The sequence below is a fragment of the Schistocerca americana genome, chromosome X, assembly GCF_021461395.2.
Source record: "Schistocerca americana isolate TAMUIC-IGC-003095 chromosome X, iqSchAmer2.1, whole genome shotgun sequence".
NCBI classification, from domain to species: domain Eukaryota; kingdom Metazoa; phylum Arthropoda; class Insecta; order Orthoptera; family Acrididae; genus Schistocerca; species Schistocerca americana.
Window position 1 is genome coordinate 552691470 of NC_060130.1, and position 22098 is coordinate 552713567.

The 22098-nt window shown below is 42.3% G+C and overlaps 1 protein-coding gene across 1 annotated transcript in view; it reads left to right on the plus strand.

The window, feature by feature from the left end:
* Window positions 1–22098, plus strand: part of LOC124556150 — a 368876-nt gene that overhangs the window by 132751 nt on the left and 214027 nt on the right. The window contains exon 2 of the mRNA XM_047130163.1: window positions 12670–13640. Within this exon, the coding sequence (XP_046986119.1) occupies window positions 12670–13640 (971 nt within the window). The remainder of the gene's footprint in view (window positions 1–12669; window positions 13641–22098) is intronic.

Genomic DNA, 22098 nt, shown 5'->3' on the forward strand with positions numbered 1-22098 from the left:
TGCAAATGTTTTCTAGAGGACCCGCTGCAATCTCTGTTGGCGATTAAGATGCCAGATACCGTACTACCTGGACTACATTTACCAAATAAAAGACATATGCCTCAACCCTAGTTTGTGCCATCTATCTCCTGCATGCTAACCCAAAACTCTTTCCACTGCACCAACCGTACACCACGACTAACATATGCATACAGAGGATGTTACCATACATGTGGTTACAGTGTTGCCAGATTGTCATTCTTTAACGTCTTTTTTTCTGCCGGACGTGCTCGCCCGACGGAATTTTGTGAGAGACAGTTTTTTATCGCTAGCATGTGAGGAGTTGAGCTGCGAAGTCCGAGTGCGTGAATTTCGCTTCCCCCTGTATAAAAATATTGTTATGCAACGGTGACCTGACTCTATTCAGTTATAATAGTACTTCTATGTGGTGTACAAATAACAGTCATAAGAGTATCTTACTAACAGCGTGACCAACGAAAGTTTCCAAATTCTACAGAATTTAAATGCAAACATTTTCCTCATGCTCCTACTTCATTGTCGACAGTTTAAAACTGAGTGCCATGATATAATCCATCATATTCAGGAAGTTGTACACAGTTCAAATGTACGTCACTTTAAATGTGTACCCATTTAAGCCCAGTATAATGAAACATGCTGTTTTCGTAGTATATACAAGTAAAAGGATTCCCCACTTTCATCAAAATTTCACATTCGCTTATTTTCCCTTACCCGAACTAATCTCAGCCTACGCCATCATCAATACATCATTAATTATTTATGAACTATCTTAAAATATCAAATATTTGCCACATAACAGCAATAACCCAAAACTATAACAGAATGTTATGTCAACAGAAGAGTATACTCTGTCATATCTCAGGCACGCAGAGGAAGAATGTAGAGGGCCACACAGACACTACTATCCACTGAATGAAATTTTCTCTAAAAACAAAAAAGAAGAAATCTTACAATTATAATATTATCCCATAATAAACTTAGTTTTTTGTCTGGATTACTAGTTCATTTCGATTACGTATCTTTTCATTTGTAGGAAATTGATGTTTTGAAAAAGCTGACGAAAATGTATCGAAATCATTTAAACTGTAGATGTTCGGAAATATCCCAAAAAACTAACCGGTTTTTATCATGCTATTTTCCCGATACACATATTCCTCATACGAAAGGTAATTAAGACAGCACATATCATTTGGTAACGGCGCTTTGCCGTCCAAACGCTAGTTTAATGAAGAGCAATAGTTATGTAGGTGTTAAACATGTGGTTATATTCTGGAACAGAATGTGAACTTTTTAATTCTACTTGTTCTCTAAGCTATGTCAACAGATATGCCTCATATCTGAGGCACGCAGAGGAACAATGTAGAGAGCCATACAGACACTACTATCCACTGAATGAAATTTTCTCTAAAATCAAAAAAGAAGAAATCTTACAATTATAATATTATCTGAATTTATTTAGGCTATACGGAACTACTTTCTACTAGATTTCCTACCCTCAGCAACGAACGAGGGACAAAGAACATTCAAAAATCTATTAACAGAGCAGAGTTATGAGGAAGCCCAGCTACGGATGTATCCTGCTAACAGACTGCCCTCATATACCGGCACGCAAACGCCGTTATTAGACAGTTGATGGCCGCAGTCTCCGGCTACACGCAATACGGTCACAAAATCACACTATGAGACAAATATAAATACCTCCCATATGACCATTGTGGATTCTGCAGCTGTAGTCACGGAGTAAGAGCACCAGTTATTGTTGACAACATGTCTGTATATGACGTCTCTGCTGTTCATTTTGCGAAACATCGGCATTTTGGAAAGTACGTTGCTTAACGCTTGCTTAACACGCACGATCACTTCACTGCCGGAAAATATTTGAGTTAACACGGACACTATTTGTCGGCATGTTCAAAGTCTCAAGTAGACAAAACTGTGAATGCAGTGAGATACACATTCCGCTACAGCACATAAGTACCACTGTTGATTCCCGTTGTGTGATTTTTATCCGATATTATGTGTTCTTAACACACGTATAGAAATGAAGAAATTCTGGTGTAATGAAATTCCACCCTCATTGGCGATATTGAAATAGGTCTCTTCGGAATAAATGTATTTCTTGAAACATTCTTTTTATAAAAAAATAGTCACACTCGAGAATGTTTTGGTCACTGTTTACTGCTTTAGAAGACAATTTACACCTCTAAGAGTTACTGTTTACACTGTGATACGTACAATCCTCTGTCCAGGAAAGTAAATGTCAAATAAATGTAATATTATTATTATGTACTATTTTTTCCACTTTGTATCAGAAAATTTGAATATTTTTAAAAATAAAAATACCAAGGTTGTTAGTATTCGATTCAATTTATGGTCTCATGTTTTCAGGCATTATTTTATTTCGAATTTCGTCCGTCATTCTTTTTGTCATCGTTTGCGGCTTTGTGAGATGAGGCTGGAGGAATGGCTAGATGCTCGAGATAAAAGACTGCGGGCTTTTGTCTCGTCGAAATTTATGAAACATTAATCTGATGCCTGGATTCCATTCCTACGGGACGTGAAACAAAATTCTAATAGATATCCGCATACTTTTATGTTCGGAAACCTGCGAATACTTTATTTGCTTTGCTTTTTGTTTCTAAGTAGCGCTGTTATATCATTACGTACCAAGCATAAAGTACTGAAATTCTCGCATGTAAAACATATAATATAACAAGGATACACTAAGCAAACCACAAAGCTTTTGGTTTTGTTCATAATCAAAACGGTTAAACTGCATTTCATTACTCTTTGTTTGCCAGCATAATCTCACATCAGTAGTGAAATGAACATTTTCGTTCTGTCAACCGTACTCAGATCTACAAAAGTACTGTAACAGAGGGTGTACGAGAAATATTTATTTCATGTAAAGGTACTGTGAAATTCTCCATCAATGCGTGCAGTCATCACCATCTCCTCCTGCGTATAAATGTTGCAGATTTTATATGTCAGTATTAGTTTTATTGTATAGGATAACTCCGTGATGAATAGATGCGTGATAAACGGACAATTTTAAATTAATTTTACAATAGACAATTATTTCTTTTATATATTTTAACTCTATCGCTTACAAAATTTTATTCTTATAGATCTGAATATTGTCGAACAAATTGAATACGTTTACCCCGTAACTGATATGTAACCGTATTGGAAAATGAACTATTATTGTTATGCCGGAGCCAAGGTAGTCCCTGAGGGCCGGCAACCTATATTACACCACAAAGGACGGCGTTGTCTATGTCCAAGTCGTACCAAAAGTACCATGGTGAACACCGGTTATTTACATAAAGATAATGGAAACAGACATTCCGAGCACTACTTCCTGCAGGGGGAGCTCGAGCCACGACGTGCAGAAACTATCAACTACACCAAAATCTCGTGTACTTCGACCGCTGAAGATTACGTCTTCGTCTCTGAATTGGACTCTTACTAGTGTGTGTGTATTACCATGAACCATAGAGGAAAATTATTTGCCTCAATCGGGAGACTTTTACTGGCATCGTTATTGTTACCATTTCGTTTGTTGTTCAGTCATCAACCTTGTGAGCTTACCTCAATAAAAGTTGTGTTTGTGAAAAATTGCGAATTGTCAGTTCAAAATGGTTCAAATGGCTCTGAGCACTATGGGACTCAACTGCTGTGGTCATGAGTCCCCTAGAACTTAGAACTACTTAAACCTAACTAACCTAAGGACATCACTCACATCCATGCCCAAGGCAGGATTCGAACCTGCGACCGTAGCGGTTGTGCGGTTCCAGACTGTAGCGCCTTTAACCGCTCGGCCACTCCGGCCGGCGAATTGTCAGTCATAACAGTTATTAAACAAGAGGATTGCCTGTATCTCTGGACAAGGTGTGTCCCCCAACTAACTAAAATAATCAGTTTCAATTATGGCTGCATTTATAAGGAGTACTATCTTAGTCGGTTTGTGAAAGTCATTGTGTCCATAGTACACTAGATAGGAGCGCTATCTCCGTTAATGAAACAAACACATCGATTGGGCAAAATACGAAAACGCCAAGAACATAACACTTTACCACTCCTAATACGGTGTGGGAAACCCGATGGCCATCAAAACGGCTCCCAGTCGTCTAGGAATATTTGGATGTCGTGACTGTTTCGGCCAATATCATTCAGAATATAATTAATTTTTGCCACCAATATTGCATTACTGATTATAATCCATCCCAGGAACCATCAACGTAATCGGGAAACCAATCGTGAACGATGCGATCTCTATGAACAGCGGTCCTGTCGTCTTGGAACACAGCATCACTACTGGGGAACAAACATTCTACTATGTGATGAACCTGATAGCCTTGAAAACTTACCGTCTCCTCTACATCTCTTTTGTTAAGCAACCTTCCCTATTACAACAACCTATGAAACCTTCCCTTTGGATTTCTACCTCTTGCTTAATAATAACAAATGAAATCCTCTCTTTGAAATTAATTCTCTTTCTCAATCTTCGCATACAAATTTAAATGCTGCTTATTAGAAGTTATTTTCTGATTATTTAGACGAAACACTGCTTGAATGTTGCTCACCAGCGTGGGATCCGTACCAGATAGGATTGACAGAAGAGATAGAGAAGATCCAACGGAGAGCAGCGCGCTTCGTTACAGGGTCATTTAGTTATCGCGAAAGCGTTACGGAGATGATAGATCAATGTGGCGTCACCGCCAGACACCACACTTGCTAGGTGGTAGCCTTTAAATCGGCCGCGGACCGATAGTATACGTCGGACCCGCGTGTCGCCACTATTAGTGATTGCAGACCGAGCGGCGCCACACGGCAGGTGTAGAGAGACTTCCTAGCACTCGCCCCAGTTGTACAGCCGACTTTGCTAGCGATGGTTCACTGACAAAATACGCTCTCATTTGCCGAGACGATAGTTAGCATAGCCTTCAGCTACGTCATTTGCTACGACCTAGCAAGGCGCCATTATCAATTGCCATTTATCTGGTGATGCATGTACCGTCAGACCGATGTTCACCAATTATGGATTAAAGTTAAGTATTCCAGAAACTACGTACTATTTTTGCTACTATAAAGACCTTGTCCTGTTCCAGACCTCACGCCATCCTGCGTGAGCTTAAACGCGTGCCTTTCGGCTTCCTCCTAGTGGATTGGCTGTCTTGCCAGTCCACAACAATAAACTCCAGTGCAAGACTTTGCAGGAGAGACGCTCAGTAGCTCGGTACGGGCTTTTGTTGAAGTTTCGAGAAGATATCTTCACCGAGGAGTCAAGCAGTATATTGCTCCCTCCTACGTCAATCTCGCGAAGAAACCATGAGGAAAAAATCAGAGAGATTAGAGCCCACACAGAGGCATACCGACAATCTTTCTTTCCACGAACTATACGAGACTGGAATAGAAGGGAGAACCGATAGAAGTACTCAAAGTACCCTCCGCCACACACCGTCAGGTGGCTTGCGGAGTAAAGATGTAGATGTAGATTTAGGGGAACAAACACTGGTAGCAGTTACTTCCGTAAAATATCTGGGAATATGCGTACGGAACGATTTGACGTGGACTGATGATATAAAATTAATTGTTGGTAAGGCGGGTGCCAGGTTGAGATTCATTGGGAGAGTCCTTAGAAAATGTAGTCCATCAACAAAGGAGGTGGCTTACAAAACACTCGTTCGAACTGTACTTGAGTATTGCTCATCAGTGTGGGATCCGCACCAGGTCGGGTTGACAGAGGAGATAGAGAAGATCCAAAGAAGAGCGGCGCGTTTCGTCACAGGGTTATTTGGTAAGCGTGATAGCGTTACGGAGATGTTTAGCAAACTGAAGTTGCAGACTCTGCAAGAGAGGCGCTCTGCATGGCGGTGTAGCTTGCTGTCCAGGTTTCGAGAGGGTGTGTTTCTGGATGAGGTATCGAATATATTGCTTCCCCCTACTTATAACTCCCGAGGAGATGTCGTGGCCCTCAGACGTTACCTGCAATAACCGAAAACTGTTCCTTACCTTGTTTACTGTTACTGGATCGCCATCTGACTGCTACATCGAACTGCGACATGAATATACTTACTCTGTTTTACTATACTCTATTAGCTGTTGGTGGGCTGTCATAATAAGTGGCTGTATTTATTACAAAAGCTGACGTCATTCTTTAATAGCAAAGCTGGCGTTATTCTCTAATTAATTTGACTGAAGTTACGTAATTCATAGTTAAACTTTATCTTGACAACAATAAAAATTCACAAAGTTTTACGTTGATGGTTCCTGGGATGGATTATAATCAGTAATGCAATATTGGTGGCAAAAATTAATTATATTCTGAATGATATTATTTTACAAACCTTCAAATGGGACTTACTTTTTACAATAATCTTACAACTGGCAATGCGCCAACATACCTTCAATAGTCTTGAGTTTATCAAAAAATTAATTCAATAATATTAGCTCCTCTTATGATAATAGTTACCTGATGCCTCTGTACATCTGTGTATAATCTCTTGTAAATCATAGCTAGTGGCTGGCAGGCATACCGCTCCTCTCAACCTCTCGCTTTAGACCTGCTACCGACTCGCTTCACATATCGCTTACTACTGACTTCTTACGAACGCTAAAGTGCGGTCTCTCCTGCCAACAATGCTTTCTGGTGGAGGCAATCCCTACTACCATTACAAAATGTATCAATGCGCGGTCTTTTCTGATCTTTTCTTAAAATGTATCCATACGATGTCTCTCCCGCCCTTTTTAAAATTATATCAATGTGCGGTCTCTTTTGCCAACAATACTTTGGTGCGGACATTCCCTGCTACGACAATTATTTCCAACATGATTTTAATTTTTCCTATTAATCCTATTAATAAAATATATACATCTTTCATAAATTGTGGTTTGACAATAGACAATAGAAATATACACGTGTTACAACCTCTAAAAACGGTCACGTAATCCTTGGCAGTTACGTGACCTTGTAGAGTAACCATGGGGCCCATGGAATACCATGATAAGGCTGCCTGCAGCATCACCTATTCCTGCGATGTTTCACTCATGAGCCGTAATCTCAACGAGGAGTAGGAAACAGTGTGAAACATGACTCACCCGATGAAATTAATTTCTTCCTTTGCTCCATAGTCCAGGTTTTATGTCTTCGTTATCACGTTTTTCCGTCACGGGAAATAGTATCACTGATGAGTGGGCTTGGAATTCCAATTTTCCCTGCAATAGCCAGCTTCTGGAGCTCCGTTAGTGTTGTTTTGGTGCGGATGGGTTCACGAGTGCGATACTCCATTCCGCAGTGACTTTTGCATTTGTCTTCCTCTTATTTTAAGTCACTAGCTGGACTGAAGACCACAACAACAACAAATCAATGGCTCAAATGGCTCTGAGCACTATGGGACTTAACATCTATGGTCATCAGTCCCCTAGAACTTAGAACTACTTAAACCTAACTAACCTAAGGAGAGCACACAACACCCAGTCATCACGAGGCAGAGAAAATCCCTGACCCCGATGGGAACAACAAATCAATGACCTCGTCGGAATCTCACTCAACACAAACTTTCTTCCAAGTTGTGACTCAGCGGAATATGTGTTTCCGCTTTCCATATATGTGGTATAAATCTTCAAAACGGATCCTATTGAAGAAACAAACACTTCTGCTCCCCTGAATACGGAAACAACCACCATATGAGCACCAACGATTTCCCCAAGATCGAATTCACTTAGCTCGGACATATCTACACATAACGCCGTTCTAACCCCGACTGTGCAGGGTTAGTTAGGTTTAAGCAGTTCTAAGATCTAGGGCACTGATGACCTCAGAAATTAAGTCCCATAGTGCTCAGAGCCATTTTTTAACAACGTTTGACACTTGCAAAGTATAGACGAAACTGCATAGGTACCGTTTGTGGTCAGTACGGGGTTGTTATAATCAAACTATAACTACTTGAGCCAGTGTAGACGAAAAACTGTTTACCGTACGGATACTGAAGGGTATAAGAACGCTTGCCAGTCTGTGGGTTCCAGCATGTGCGCTGTTATTGATGGTAGTGTCATGACTTACCGCTAGGCGCCGCTACTGGTACGGTGACGTCGGGTTCAAACACAAGCATCAGTGTGCATTACACTTGCAGACGGTCAACATTGATCTGGAATAGGTGAGATGGGTTTTTTCTCGAAACGCTGTATTATCAAAACAGCAGGAGTGATGCAGCTCTTCGAGAGTTTCGATGCATTAAAGAAATACGGAGAGGTCCGCATTCCGCACCGGGTTTGATGTACAAGATTCGGAAGCTCGAATTAACTGACGATTTGGGAACAGCATTTGGCAGAGGCCACCGGCCAGCTGCGCCACGAATTATTGAAGAACATATTTTTGCCATCGCTGAAAATGCTGGAGGCAATGTGCAGTCTTCGAGCGTTGCACGATCTGTGTCACTACAACTGAATATTCGGAAAGTTCAACAGTAGAGCAATCTCTAGTGTGGCTCCAGGCTGTCATGGATGTAGACGGTTGTCACACTGAGCAGAGTTTCTAACTTGGAACGTAAAGCAATTAACAAATGTTAGCCTCACATGGGGAAATCAAAATGTGTTCCGTTCAGTGCTGTATTCGTTGTTAATCTTTCGCATGTCCTTTCAAATGTTCACATAAAGATTCATTTTCTTATCTTCACTCGTTTTTTATGTGGAGTCTCTCAAGTAACGATACTTTAATTACAACCAGCCTGTTCAACAACGCAATCTGCAGACTTGTCTAACATCTACGTTTATGTTCAAGCATGCATTTCTCGTTGTGTTTCTACATGTTTGGTCAACATCTGTAAGTGTGTGTGTGTGTGTGTGTGTGTGTGTGTGTGTGTGTGTGTGTGCGCGCAGATGGTGAAAGAAAATATGAGGTAGCTTGGGTATGGCTCATGATGATCACATCCTGCATTTACCACTCCAAATCGCTGTTCATATAAAGCTATGTCATGTTCTGACTGTTTTGGTTCAGTCGTGTTTCATTATTTTAAAAGTTATTTGAAAAGGGAGTGTTGTTGTTTATTGTTCTGTTGCATTGTAGCGCTCTTCGATAAAGTTTGAACCCCAGAGTACTCGTAGAAACATTATTTTGATACAAGAGCTTCAATGTGACCTATTGAGTACGTACACTGATTAGCCATAACATAATGACCACCGACCTACTATCGATATAAACCGTCCAGGCTATAGCAGCGTCACTTGGCGAGGAATGACTGCTAGTCAGTCACGGACAAGGTGCATGTAGTATCAGTGAGCATACTCTCCGTGTATAGAATGGGAGAGGCGCCCGAGCTATCTGAGTTTGACCGAGGGCAGATCGTGATGGCCAGGAGTCTCGGCACGAGCATTTCGGAAACTGCACGACTTGTCGGGTGTTGGAGGAGTGCTGTGGTGAGTGTCTTTAACACGTGTCGAAACCAAGGTGAAACTACGTCTTCACGGTGTGAGGTTCGGCGAGAACCCCACAGATGTCGGACACCGTAGGGTGGGAAGACTGGTATAACAGGACAGACGGCGAACTGTCGCGGAACTAATATCAGACTTTAACGCTGTGCACAGTACAGGGTGTATGAACAAACAGTGCACCGAACAATCCTAATGATGGGCCTCCGCAGCCGACGACCCAAGCATGTCCCAGTTTAACACCACGACATCGCCATTTACGACTGATATGGTCAGGTGACCATCGCCACAGAATATTGGCGCAGTGCCAGAGCGTTACGTAGTCTTATGGATCCCTGTATTTCCTTCATCATGCCAATGTGATGGGGCGAATCCGTTGTTTTGTCTCAAGTATAGATAGTGTTGAGGATCAGTGGACAAAGTTCAAAACAATCGTACAATATGCGTTAGATGAGTATGTGCCGAGCAAGATCGTAAGAGATGGAAAAGAGCCACCGTGGTACAACAACCGAGTTAGAAAACTGCTGCGGAAACAAAGGGAACTTCACAGCAAACATAAACATAGCCAAAACCTTGCAGACAAACAAAAATTACCCGAGGCGAAATGTAATGTGAGAAGGGATATGCGAGAGGCTTTCACTGAATTCGAAATTAAAGTTCTATGTACTGACTTGGCAGAAAATCCTAAGAAATTTTGGTCTTATGTCAAAGCGTTAGGTGAACCAAAACAAAATGTCCAGACACTCTGTGACCAAAATGGTACTGAAACAGAGGATGACAGACTAAAGGCCGAAATACTAAATGTCTTTTTCAAAAGCTGTTTCACAGAGGAAGACTGCACTGTAGTTCCTTCTCTAGATTGTCGCACAGATGGCAAAATGGTAGATATCGAAATAGATGACAGAGGGATAGAGAAACAATTAAAATCGCTCAAAAGAGGAAAGGCCGCTGGACCTGATGGGATACCAGTTCGATTTTACACAGAGTACGCGAAAGAACTTGCACCCCTTCTTGCAGCGGTGTACCGTAGGTCTCTAGAAGAGCGTAGCGTTCCAAAGGATTGGAAAAGGGCACAGGTCATTCCCGTTTTCAAGAAGGGACGTCGAACAGATGTGCAGAACTGTAGACCTATATCTCTAACGTATATCGGTTGTAGAATTTTGGAACACGTATAATGTTCGAGTATAATGACTTTTCTGGAGACTAGAAATCTACTCTGTAGGAATCAGCATGGGTTTCGAAAAAGACGGTCGTGTGAAACCCAGCTCGCGCTATTCGTCCACGAGACTCAGAGGGCCATAGACACGGGTTCCCAGGCAGATGCCGTGTTTCTTGACTTCCGCAAGGCGTTCGATACAGTTCCCCACAGTCGTTTAATGAGCAAAGTAAGAGCATATGGACTATCAGACCAATTGTGTGATTGGATTGAAGAGTTCCTAGATTACAGAACGCAGCATGCCATTCTCAATGGAGAGAAGTCTTCCGAAGTAAGAGTGATTTCAGGTGTGCCGCAAGGGAGTGTCGTAGGACCGTTGCTATTCACAATATACATAAATGACCTTGTGGATGACATCGGAAGTTCACTGAGGCTTTTTGCGGATGATGCTGTTGTATATCGAGAGGTTGTAACAATGGAAAATAGTAATGAAATGCAGGAGGATCTGCAGCGAATTGATGCATGGTGCAGGGAATGGCAATTGAATCTCAATGTAGACAAGTGTAATGTGCTGCGAATACATAGAAAGAAAGATACCTTATCATTTAGCTACAAAATAGCAGGTCAGCAACTGGAAGCAGTTAATTCCATAAATTATCTGGGAGTACGCATTAGGAGTGATTTAAATGGAATGATCATATAAAATTGATCGTTGGTAAAGCAGATTCCAGACTGAGATTCATTGGAAGAATCCTAAGGAAATGCAATCCGAAAATAAAGGAAGTAGGTTACAGTGTGGGATCCGTACCAGATAGGGTTGATAGAAGAAATAGAGAAGATCCAACGGAGAGCAGCGCGCTTCGTTACAGGATCATTTAGTAATCGCGAAAGCGTTACGGAGGTGATAGATAAACTCCAGTGGAAGACTCTGCAGGAGAGACGCTCAGTAGCTCGGTACGAGCGTTTGTTGAAGATTCGAGAACATACCTTCACCGAAGAGTCGAGCAGTATATTGCTCCCTCCTACGTATATCTCGCGAAGAGACCAAGAGGATAAAATCAAAGAGACTAGAGCCCACAAAGAAGCATACCGACAATCCTTCTTTCCACGAACAATACGGGACTGGAATAGAAGAGAGAACCGATAGAGGTACTCAAGGTACCCTCCGCCACACACCGTCAGGTGGCATGCGGAGTATGGATGTAGATGTAGATATAGAACAGTTCGTTGACACCTGTACTGTATGATGGAGACAAGCTGGTGGCGGATTCATTGTGTTCTCGGGAACATTAACGTGGACATCTATGGGTCCATTGGAGCTCTTGTGAGGCACCATGATGGTCAAGGAGTGTCGTAGACTGGTTGCAGGCCACGTACAGCTCTTCATGACTATCATGTTTCCCGACATCAGTGACATTTTTGAAGAACATAATGCGCCGTGTCACAAGACCAGGAGTGTCATGGAGTTGTTTGAGGAACAGAGTTGTGAGTTCCAATTGACGTGTGTGCCCCAAAACTTGTCAGAACTGAACCCGATCGAACACATCTGAGATGTGATTGTAGGTGGCGTCTGAGCTCATCGTCCTCCTCCCGGAATTGTCGGAAATTAGGTAACTTTTGTGTGCAGATGTGGTGCTAGTTCCCTCCAGCCGTCTTTTTCACGTTCTTCTTTTTCGTTTGTATCTAGGATACTATGGTCACGCAAATATCCTAAATTTAGAATTTTTTTGTTCTATGTCACTACTACTACTGATAATAAATACACGCCTCTGTCTTGTCTGTTCTCCCCGTTGGTACCATCACGACGCCGACAAATCACTCGTTGTACTTTACGTTCCATAAACTGAGTTTAGTTAGATATGATTGTGGTGTAACATAAAGTGTGTCCATACTTGCCAGGAGACAAGCAGTAGAATTTCTAAATATATCGTCGTTACTGAATGAAACGTAAGATAAAAGATGATGTTAATAGTAGAAATAGAAGATGGAAAGTATTATTAATCATTGGTAAACAACGTGTTGCTTACTTCAGTTTGAGTAGTGTACTGAGTGTTGTTTTTGCACAGGTTGCCGCTGTGTGGACTGGTGGGAGCGACGCGCTTGTGTTCCGCGCACAGCTCCTTCCCGGCCCGGTGAACATCCGTGGCGTTCGCTACACGGAAGGATGGACGGGGGACGCAACCCGTCAAAACCTACTGCTCACCAACTCGCCCCCGCAGTTATTCGCCGCACCGACCGACCACCATGCGAGCAGGCCGCCGGCCCTCAACATAAGGTCGCACCCTGTGTCATCTGGTTTCCTGCACGGCCAGGTCACTCCTGTGCACTTCACTTCGTATCAGAGTCATCAGGCTAGTCAATCGCCACAAAATTTCGGTATAAACAGGCCTACATTTCTTGATTTTGGTGGGGTACCAAAAACGCTGCAAACACCGGACGTAGCAAGTGGCGACTGGCTTTCACCGAATAATAAAGAACAAGTTGACTCTGGTCATCTAAACCAGTTTCTGTCATTCCATCAAAATTTCGCATTCAATCACCAACTGCAGGGGAACGTACCTGTTCGCCAGCCTACTGCCAATATCCCACAGCAGAAACAAAATTATTTTCAGCAGACTCTTTCCCAGCAAGGTGCCATTCAAGCTGCAGCTATCAACGATTTCGGACGTCCAGTACAGCCGACGAGAAATCTGCATTTCAATATCGAAGACGTGTCTACTTCATTTGGTATTCCACATAGTCAGAATAATTCTTTCAACGGAACAACATCAAATTTCACATTCGCTGGAAACGTTGCGACAACAATCAACAATGCGTCAGCTTCGCTCAGTAACACACAATCTGCATCTTCAGAAACGTCGAATGTGGAAAACAGCCTGCCCCGACCTGCCGCTTTGGCAAGCAATGCTAAGGAAACAGAAACGGAAGCTCAGCAGGAGAACGAAGTAGCGAAGGCGACGCTGGAAGATGTGATACGTCATGACTGCCCGAACGCTGATCAGCTGGGTTACTGCGCATCACCACCGCGCTATCCAACGTGAGTAGCTAACTAGTTCATACTGCTAAAACTTAGTTTGCCTCTAATTTCAGTTCTATAATTTTAATGAATAACGAAATTACTCGGTTGCCACAGTCTGAGTATGGAAGGCGTGTTTGGGTTGAGGACTCACTATGCGAATGAAATATCCCAAAGGATTACGGCTGTGTACCTGACCAGAATCAAGGTAATACTTTTGCCAGGAGGGTTCTCTACGTACAGCTTGCAGACCCTGGAAAAGTTTCAGATTGGTGTTGGAACTCTACAATTACATCTTTACTATGTAAGCTGCCGAAGGGGCTTTGGTGGAGAATATACGCTGAGGTGAGAGAACTCATGGGATAGCGATATGCACATATACAGACAGCAGTAGTATCGGGTACTCAAAGTATAACAGGGCAGTGCTTTGATGGAGCTGTCTTTTGTATTCAGGTGTTCGTGTGAAGAGGTGTCCAACGTGATCATGGTCGCATTACAGGAATTGATAGACTCTGAATGCGGAATAGTAGTTGGAGCTAGACACATGGGACACTCTGTTTCGGAAATCGTTATGTAAATCAATATTCCGAAATCCACAGTGTCAAGCGTGTGTTGTGCATACCAAATTTCAGGCTTTACCTGTCACCACGGACAACGCAGTGTCGGACAGATTTCACTTAAAGACAGAGAGCAGTGACGTGAGTTGTCAGTGCTAACAGACAAGCAACACTGCGCTAAATTACAGAAAAAAATAATGTGTGACGTACGACGAACGTATCCGTTAGGAGAATGCAACGAAATGTACCATTAATGGGCTATGGCAACAAACGACCCACGCCAGTGTCTTTGCTAACGCATGACGTTGCCTGCAGCGCCTCTTCTGGGCTCGTGACCATATCGGTTGATCCCAGACGACTGGAAAAGCGTGACCTGGTCAAATAATTCCCGATTTCAACTGGTAAGAGCTGACGGTAGGGTTCGAATGTGGCGCAGACCCCACGAAGCTAGGATCCAAGATGTCAACGAGGCGCTGTGCGAGCTCGTGGTGACTCCGTAATGATGTGGGCTGTGTTTACATGGAATGGACTGGATGCTCTGGTCCACCTGTGCCGATCACTATTTGAATTAATTATTTGGCCACCCACATCGCCATACATGAGACGTACTGATAGGCCAATTATTGCACAAAATCCTGCACCGGCAACACTCGCAGTTATAGACGGCTGCAGAGGCTGAAGGGGTCAATATTTCTGCAGGAGACTTCCAACGACTTGTGGAGTCCACGCCACGTCGAGTTGCTGCACTACGCTGGGCAAAAGAGGGTCCGACACCATGTTAGGAGGTATCCCATGACTTTTTTCACCTCTCTGTATATTGTACGAGACTCTTGTTCCCTCCTTCCTGTTCCATTCGCATTGATACAAGGGAAACGGATTTTTCTTTGCCCCTCTCTATGGGCACTTTTTTTTTCAATTTTATCATCGTGATCGTTAAATGAGATAATCTTAGGGGGATTAAAATGTTTCTTGATTCGCACTGGTACGGGATCTCTTTTGAGAGCTGGTTGTCTTCAATACATAAAGCCTTTCTCATTGCATATTCCTAGGTCTTCCTTTTTTTTTTTTATTTATTTATTTTTTTTTTTTTTTTTTACACAGTATCGCTGATCAAAGAGATCAGAGACGAATAGCTAAGCTCGTCTTTGAATTTTATTTAACTACACTTGATGAGATCCCAGATTGATAAACAGCAGTTAAACTATATGTACGCTACTGGATCAACTAACACATCAAACGTAGTGCTTAGTATAATCTGTGTACTTTCCTTGTTGTATTTATGCATTGTCTGCGTGCAAAGAGAAACTCTCTTGACCTGGCGAATAACCATTGTAAATTACGATTCACAAATCAAAATATATTAATCGAGCACTTATCTGCTGTTGATAATTGTAGTGATTCGGCCATCAGTGATCGAAAAAGTATCGTGAAGAGGACACAGAGAAGAAGCATCCGACATGCTAGTCTTCATTTTTGTACAGAGCATTTGATTTAGTGTTTTCCCACGAGCTTCTGTCAAGAACTAAACATGAACTGTGTACTCATCTGAGTTGACTAGTATTTAATTACATTTTCTAAGTACTAGCGGATTATTTGTCCATTAGCTTTTGTGTGAGCTGACTTTCCAGTGTAGCTTCACGCCAACAATGACCACTGCAAATAAAACATGAATGGCCAGCAGCAGCCGCAGAGGCGGAAGGTGCAGAAGTTGTTTGTGTATGTACAGAGCCATTAGTTCAGAGCTTTCTTGCGGTCGTCGCTAGTGTTTAGTTACATTTTTAAGTGCCTACGTATTATTTTCGTACGTTTGCATTTGAGTGAGCTGTGTTGCCAATGTATCTTTTTTTAGTAATACCAACAGTTTTTACTTTAAAGAACTTTCGGATTTTCTGATCTAAGTGTAGAGTCATTACTTAGAGCCGTTTTCAGTGGTAGTATTTTTTTTATTTTTCCCAATTATGTTGTGTGCATCTCAACTCCAGTGGCGCAGCATTCACGTAGTCTTTTTTTCCTCCGTTAGCTCTGTATGGTTTCTTTGCATTTTGTGAAACTCATATGGTCTTTATACAGTATAAAATGGATAGAAACTGTGCCTTTCATGTGTTACAAGGACTCACAACAGCTAGAAGCAGCGTTGACCAAGTTCGAGAGACTTCAGGCTGTTACTCAAAGCTGCAATGGCATTGAGGCACCAGTGGCAAAAGCTGTGACATCTCTCGTGTAATAGTAATTCCCTAGAATCTCCGTTATCAATGTTTCTTCCAGTACACTACATCTGACCAGTCCGTCTTCACTGGAGGGTGAATGGCCGACAGTGGTGCGATCGCGAGCTTCTGGGCGGAGAATAAACGTAGAAACTGGCCAGACGGCTGCTCCTTATGCCTTAGCAAAATGGTTCAAATGGCTCTGAGCACTATGGAACTTAACATTTGTGTTATCAGTCCCCTATAACTTAGAACTACTTAAACCTAACCTAAGTACATCACACACATCCATGCCCGAGGCAGGATTCGAACCTGCGACCGTAGCAGTCGCGCGGTTCCGGACTGCGCGCCTAGAACCGCTAGAACACCGCGGCCGGCTATGCCTTAGCAGCAGGTACGATGTGCCACCCAATAATTAAAACACATTTGAGCCAGTACGGGATGCCTCCGTTGTTGGGCCAATGGGTGACCTTTCTGCTCAATACGGATAAGTGCAGCCGTTAGGTCTGGTAATCATTGGAGTCCCACCATGAGGCGGTTGATGGAGTCCTTCTAGGAAAGCAGGCAGGTCGGGAGGAAGTGTCGAAATCGACTTACAAGCAGACCCCACCTACTCATCACCGATTTCGTCCAAATTTATGGTATGTGCAGGGCTTGCCAGAAATGAGAGTTACAATTGGGGGCGGCCCAGATAGCTAAGCGTTTAGAAAATAAACATTTTTGACTGGTTTCGAATGAGTCATGAACCATTTGTGTTAGTGTAGTTCCCATACAGTGGATGGCGGAGCGGTAAGAGTACAGAACGGTAATGAGAGGTTCGTGGGATCGTCTACTTTTTCCTTCGCCTATCCTTTTCATGTCATTTATGTCCGCCCCGGTAGCTGAGTGGTAAGCGTGACAGACCGTCAATCCTAAGGGCCCGGGTTCGATTCCCGGCTGGGTCGGAAATTTTCTCCGCTCAGGGACTGGGTGTTGTGTTGTCCTAATCATCGTCATTTCATCCCCATCGACGCACAGGTCGCCGAAGTGGCGTCAAATCGAAAGACCTGCACCAGGCGAACGGTCTACCCGACGGGAGGCCCTAGCCACACGACATTTCTATTATGTCATTTATGAAAACTATAATAAATACAATATACTCAGCATTATTTTGCTTTATTTACAGTGTAACTAACGTAACAATTGAAAGAAAAACAAGAAAAAATATTGCGCATAAGTGTTCCATTCCCGCACTACAGTTCTGTACTCTTTCCGCTGCGGCAAACGCTGTCTGGAAACTACACTAAAATAAGCGGCTGATGCCTTGCCCTAGTCGCGCCAAAACAGCTGTCTTTCTTCCGAAATGCTCAGCCCTCTGAAGTTCCCACTTGTGTCATATTCATTTCTAACCAAGACTTGTATATACCATAAAACTGAACGAAATCGGTGATGACGAGTACGCGCGGCGTTCTTGTTGGTAGGTTTATCGGGAGGTCTCGTTAGGCGGCTACCAAATGCACTACGTGTATCATACTGAAAGTCATTGCTGATATCGTCACGAATGAATGAACGACATCTGCCGTTTGGGTTCTGCGGCCATCCTCGGTTCCTTTCGGCAGTTGGGCCATTTGCTGAAGGCAGCTAGCGTCGTATGCGGGCTGCTGCCTCAGCTCACTATTTGTAACATCGTACTCTGAGTCGATAGCAGTTCTGTGCTTTAGAGCAGAGTGGACGGACTGAATAGGAGACTCAGACCAACTTGGGATGCCTTTTCTTTTCTTTTATTACAGGAATCTAGTTGAATGCAGAATGAATATCGACAAAATTCTAAATAAAGATTGCCGTATATACGCGTATTACACTAATAAATTAGACGCCAACAGTGGGGACATTTTTAATGCAGTTATAGATTCGATAATATCTAGTAATGTTATTACAGATTCTGAATATGAAACAATCTGAGTGAAGTTAAGCATCAAAGGTGGGTCAAACATGACAGATGGATGATTTTATAGACCACCTACAACAGTGGTTTACAATGAACTTGCAGATTATCGGAATAAATTTTCTTTTTATACTGCCGTAATTGGAGGAGACTTCAATTGGCCAGATAAAATTGGGAGATTCACATGATGAAAACTGGTGTAACATTATAGTGAATGTCTTGTCTGAAACTTACTTCGAGCAGATAGTTAGAGAATGAAATTATGAGGGTAACGTCTTAAATATCCAATCAACAAACAGGCCTGTATTTCTCGAATCAGTTGACGGAGAAGGGTACATTAGTGACCATAATGCTGCAATAGCATCAGTGACTACGAGTATTGAAGGAATGTTAAGAAAGATAGAAAACTTAGCAGGATTGACGGGACACAAAATGCAAAATGTCTGAATAGTTAACAGAAAATTTAGAGTTCTGAGGTCGAAGAAGTGGGGCACAACCGGATAAAAGTCAAAAGCATCGTTCAATATGCATTAGTCAATTGATGTTTCGCGCAAAGTTGTCGGAGAAGGAAAAGACTTACCGTGGTTTAGAAATCGTGATAGAAATTTGCTACAGAGGAAAAGAGAGCTTCATTCCGGTTTAAGTGAAGTCAAAACCCAGCTGATAAACAAAAGCTGAACGAAGTGAAAGTAAGTGTAAGCAGAGCAATGAGAGGAGAGTTCAATCAACTTGAAAGTGAGGTTATACTGATCTATCCAAACCGTAAAAAGTTTTGGTCTTACTTAAAATCAGTAAGTGGGTCGCAATCATCTCTTCAGTTGCTCAGTGACTATACTGGCACCAAAATCGAAGATAACATTGAGAAGGCCGAAATAATGAACTAGGTCTTCCGAAACTGTTTCGCCATTGAAGATCGTAATACGCTTCCTCCTTCCAGTTGTCTCATGAACACCGAAATGGCAGGTTCGAGAAAAGTGATGGCGGAACAGAAGAGCAACTACAACCTCTTCGTAATGGAAATGCATCTGGACCAAGTGAGGTTCCTGTTAGGCACTAAAGAAATTATGTCAGAACTGTTCCTCTGCTGGCAGCAGTTTATAGTAGGTTTCTGGAGCTACGAAAGATACCCAACGACTGGAAAAAAGCGATGAACATACCCGTTTTCACGAAGGGTCATAGGACAGATGCACCTAAGTATATCGCTGACGTCAGTTTGTTGGAAGATTTATGCAATATGTTTTACGCTTACGTGTAATGAAATTTTCGGAGAATGAAAATCTGCTGTACAAAAATCAACATTGATTCTGCAAACACGGATCATACGAATCTCAGCTTGTTCAGTCCGTCCATGAGATCCAGAGCGCCGTATGCACTGGTGTTCGGGTTGATGCCATGTTCGTTGACTTCACGAAGGCATCTGATACAGTTCCGCACTGTCGTTTAGTGAAATAATTACGAGCTTACCGAATGTCGGAACACATTAGATATCAAATTCAAGACTTCCTTGCGGAGAGAACTGCACACGTTGCTGTTAACGGAAGTATTCTTCTCACCACAACATTACTTCTCGCACTAATAACATATTATTTCTGAAGCTATAACTGGCATAAGCCAAAACAAATGAAGGTCTTTGAGATGTACGGCCTTCCCCCATGGAGATTCGAAGAACGGTTGCTGCTTTGTACTCCGGCCGGCCGAAGTGGCCGTGCGGTTAAAGGCGCTGCAGTCTGGAACCGCAAGACCGCTACGGTCGCAGGTTCGAATCCTGCCTCGGGCATGGATGTTTGTGATGTCTTTAGGTTAGTTAGGTTTAACTAGTTCTAAGTTCTAGGGGACTAATGACCTCAGCAGTTGAGTCCCATAGTGCTCAGAGCCATTTTTGCTTTGTACTCCACCATTACGCCATTTAGAAATGTGTCAAAGGACATTCCCATTCCTTTTCTTCGCAAGCTGTCATTGACGATAGGCGCAATGGAATTACTAATTTGAAGAAAATAAAGAAATATTGATGCTACTTTGTGGTCGTTCTCCACGTTACAGTCAATTTATTCATATACATTGCAATGACACACTCAGATTCATTCGACTGCTGTACTTTTCCACAGCAATAACCGAGTCCGGCCGCCTTGCCTTTCAGTTTGAGCACATTTCTCGTATATTTTTGAAAATAATACTAGTTTCAACATGTTAGGTGGTACAAGAGTAACTCACTGTCTACTGTCATTGGTGAAAAATGTCGTTTCTACATGTAGAACTGCTCGCGAAATAAAAGGGGTGCAATTTTTATGTGATTCACCATATATGCTGTAGGTTTATGCTGAGCTACACCTCCTTCTGGAAGTGAAACAATCGATCTCCGTTGATGGTGTCACAGTAAGTTAAAGACAATCTGTAGTAACTGTTGAATTAGTCCTAAACTATTTTTGTGCTGCTGTTTCCAGCTAGTGTATGTGTACGCCAAATTACATTCCTTGTTAAAAGTTCTCGCAGTGAGTTCGAGCAGACTTAAAGATACTTCTTCAAAGAAATATTGATAGGGTACAACCTGAAGGAACGATGGAGTGAAAACTGTGGTGGGTGACCAATGCTTCATACAGTAAACGCGGAGAAAATGATGTAAGGTACAGCAGCTACTCTGATATAAAATGCTTTTTCAAGATAAACTAGCGCTGAGAGCTCACTAAGTCAGGCATCGGACTAATACATACAACCTAACAACACACAGCGACTAGACTGGAATGTTACCCTAATTAACATTAACTTTTTATGAAGAAGAATTTCCAAAAGTCAAAAGACAACGGTTTTTGCTGTTGGTTGTTATCCTGCGAGGTAGATGATAACACTTCATATTCTATAGTACTTACTGAAGAGCTGGATCATAAGACCTTGGGTATATGCCACACCAAATAGGCGGAAAACGCTGAAGTCTTTTTCTTGGCTGATGAGCGGACCATACATCATATAGGCTGCTGGTACTGTCAATTGATCCGCGATAACAAGCTCCCACGTCTCCATCCTACGCTCGCACAAATGGACGTCTTTGGAAAGCCATTAACGACGGCTGAGTGATAGCTTCACATCTATAAATCTCTCTCCCTCTCTCTCTCTCTCTCTCTCTCTCTCTCTCTCTGTCTCTCTCTCTCTACCTCTTGCCTTCTTTCTGGTAGTCTGTCTTCCTCTCTCTCGCTTCTTCCCTCTCTCTGTCCCGCTAGAGTAATCTAATATATGCTAGAAAAATAGCTATCATCTCGCTAATTTCTGATTTAATTATATAATAGGAAGATATGCAAACAACTGAGCACAATTTTTTCTGTGTTTATTGTTTTAGAAGATGCCGCACAACTTATGCATGAATTAGTTTCTACCAATATTAACTAACTTAAGACAAAATTCATACATTCTGCTAATAAACCAAAATGTATTGCAGACCTAAGCTTCTTAAATAAATGTCTATCTTTTAATTTATTTTAAGAATATTAACTTGTTATAATTTTAACAGACAATATTAATGAATATTTAAACACACCGGTAGTTACAGCTGATCGAGTGAAAGACCATTGATCTGCAATAAGGCACGAGGAAATATACAAGAGTCGGTGAGAAGCCCAGTTTGGAGTGTAATTCTACATAGATTGAAGTCCAAGTGTTGGTCAACCTCAGAGCTTGCGCTCCGAGAGAGCGCTTATCAAATAGACATGGTCACAGATTTTGAATGGAGTATCCTAACGGGAGAGTGCAGCCCACACTTTGGAAGAGAGGTTGCGTTGTTATAATGAAAGCATTTAGAAAATATT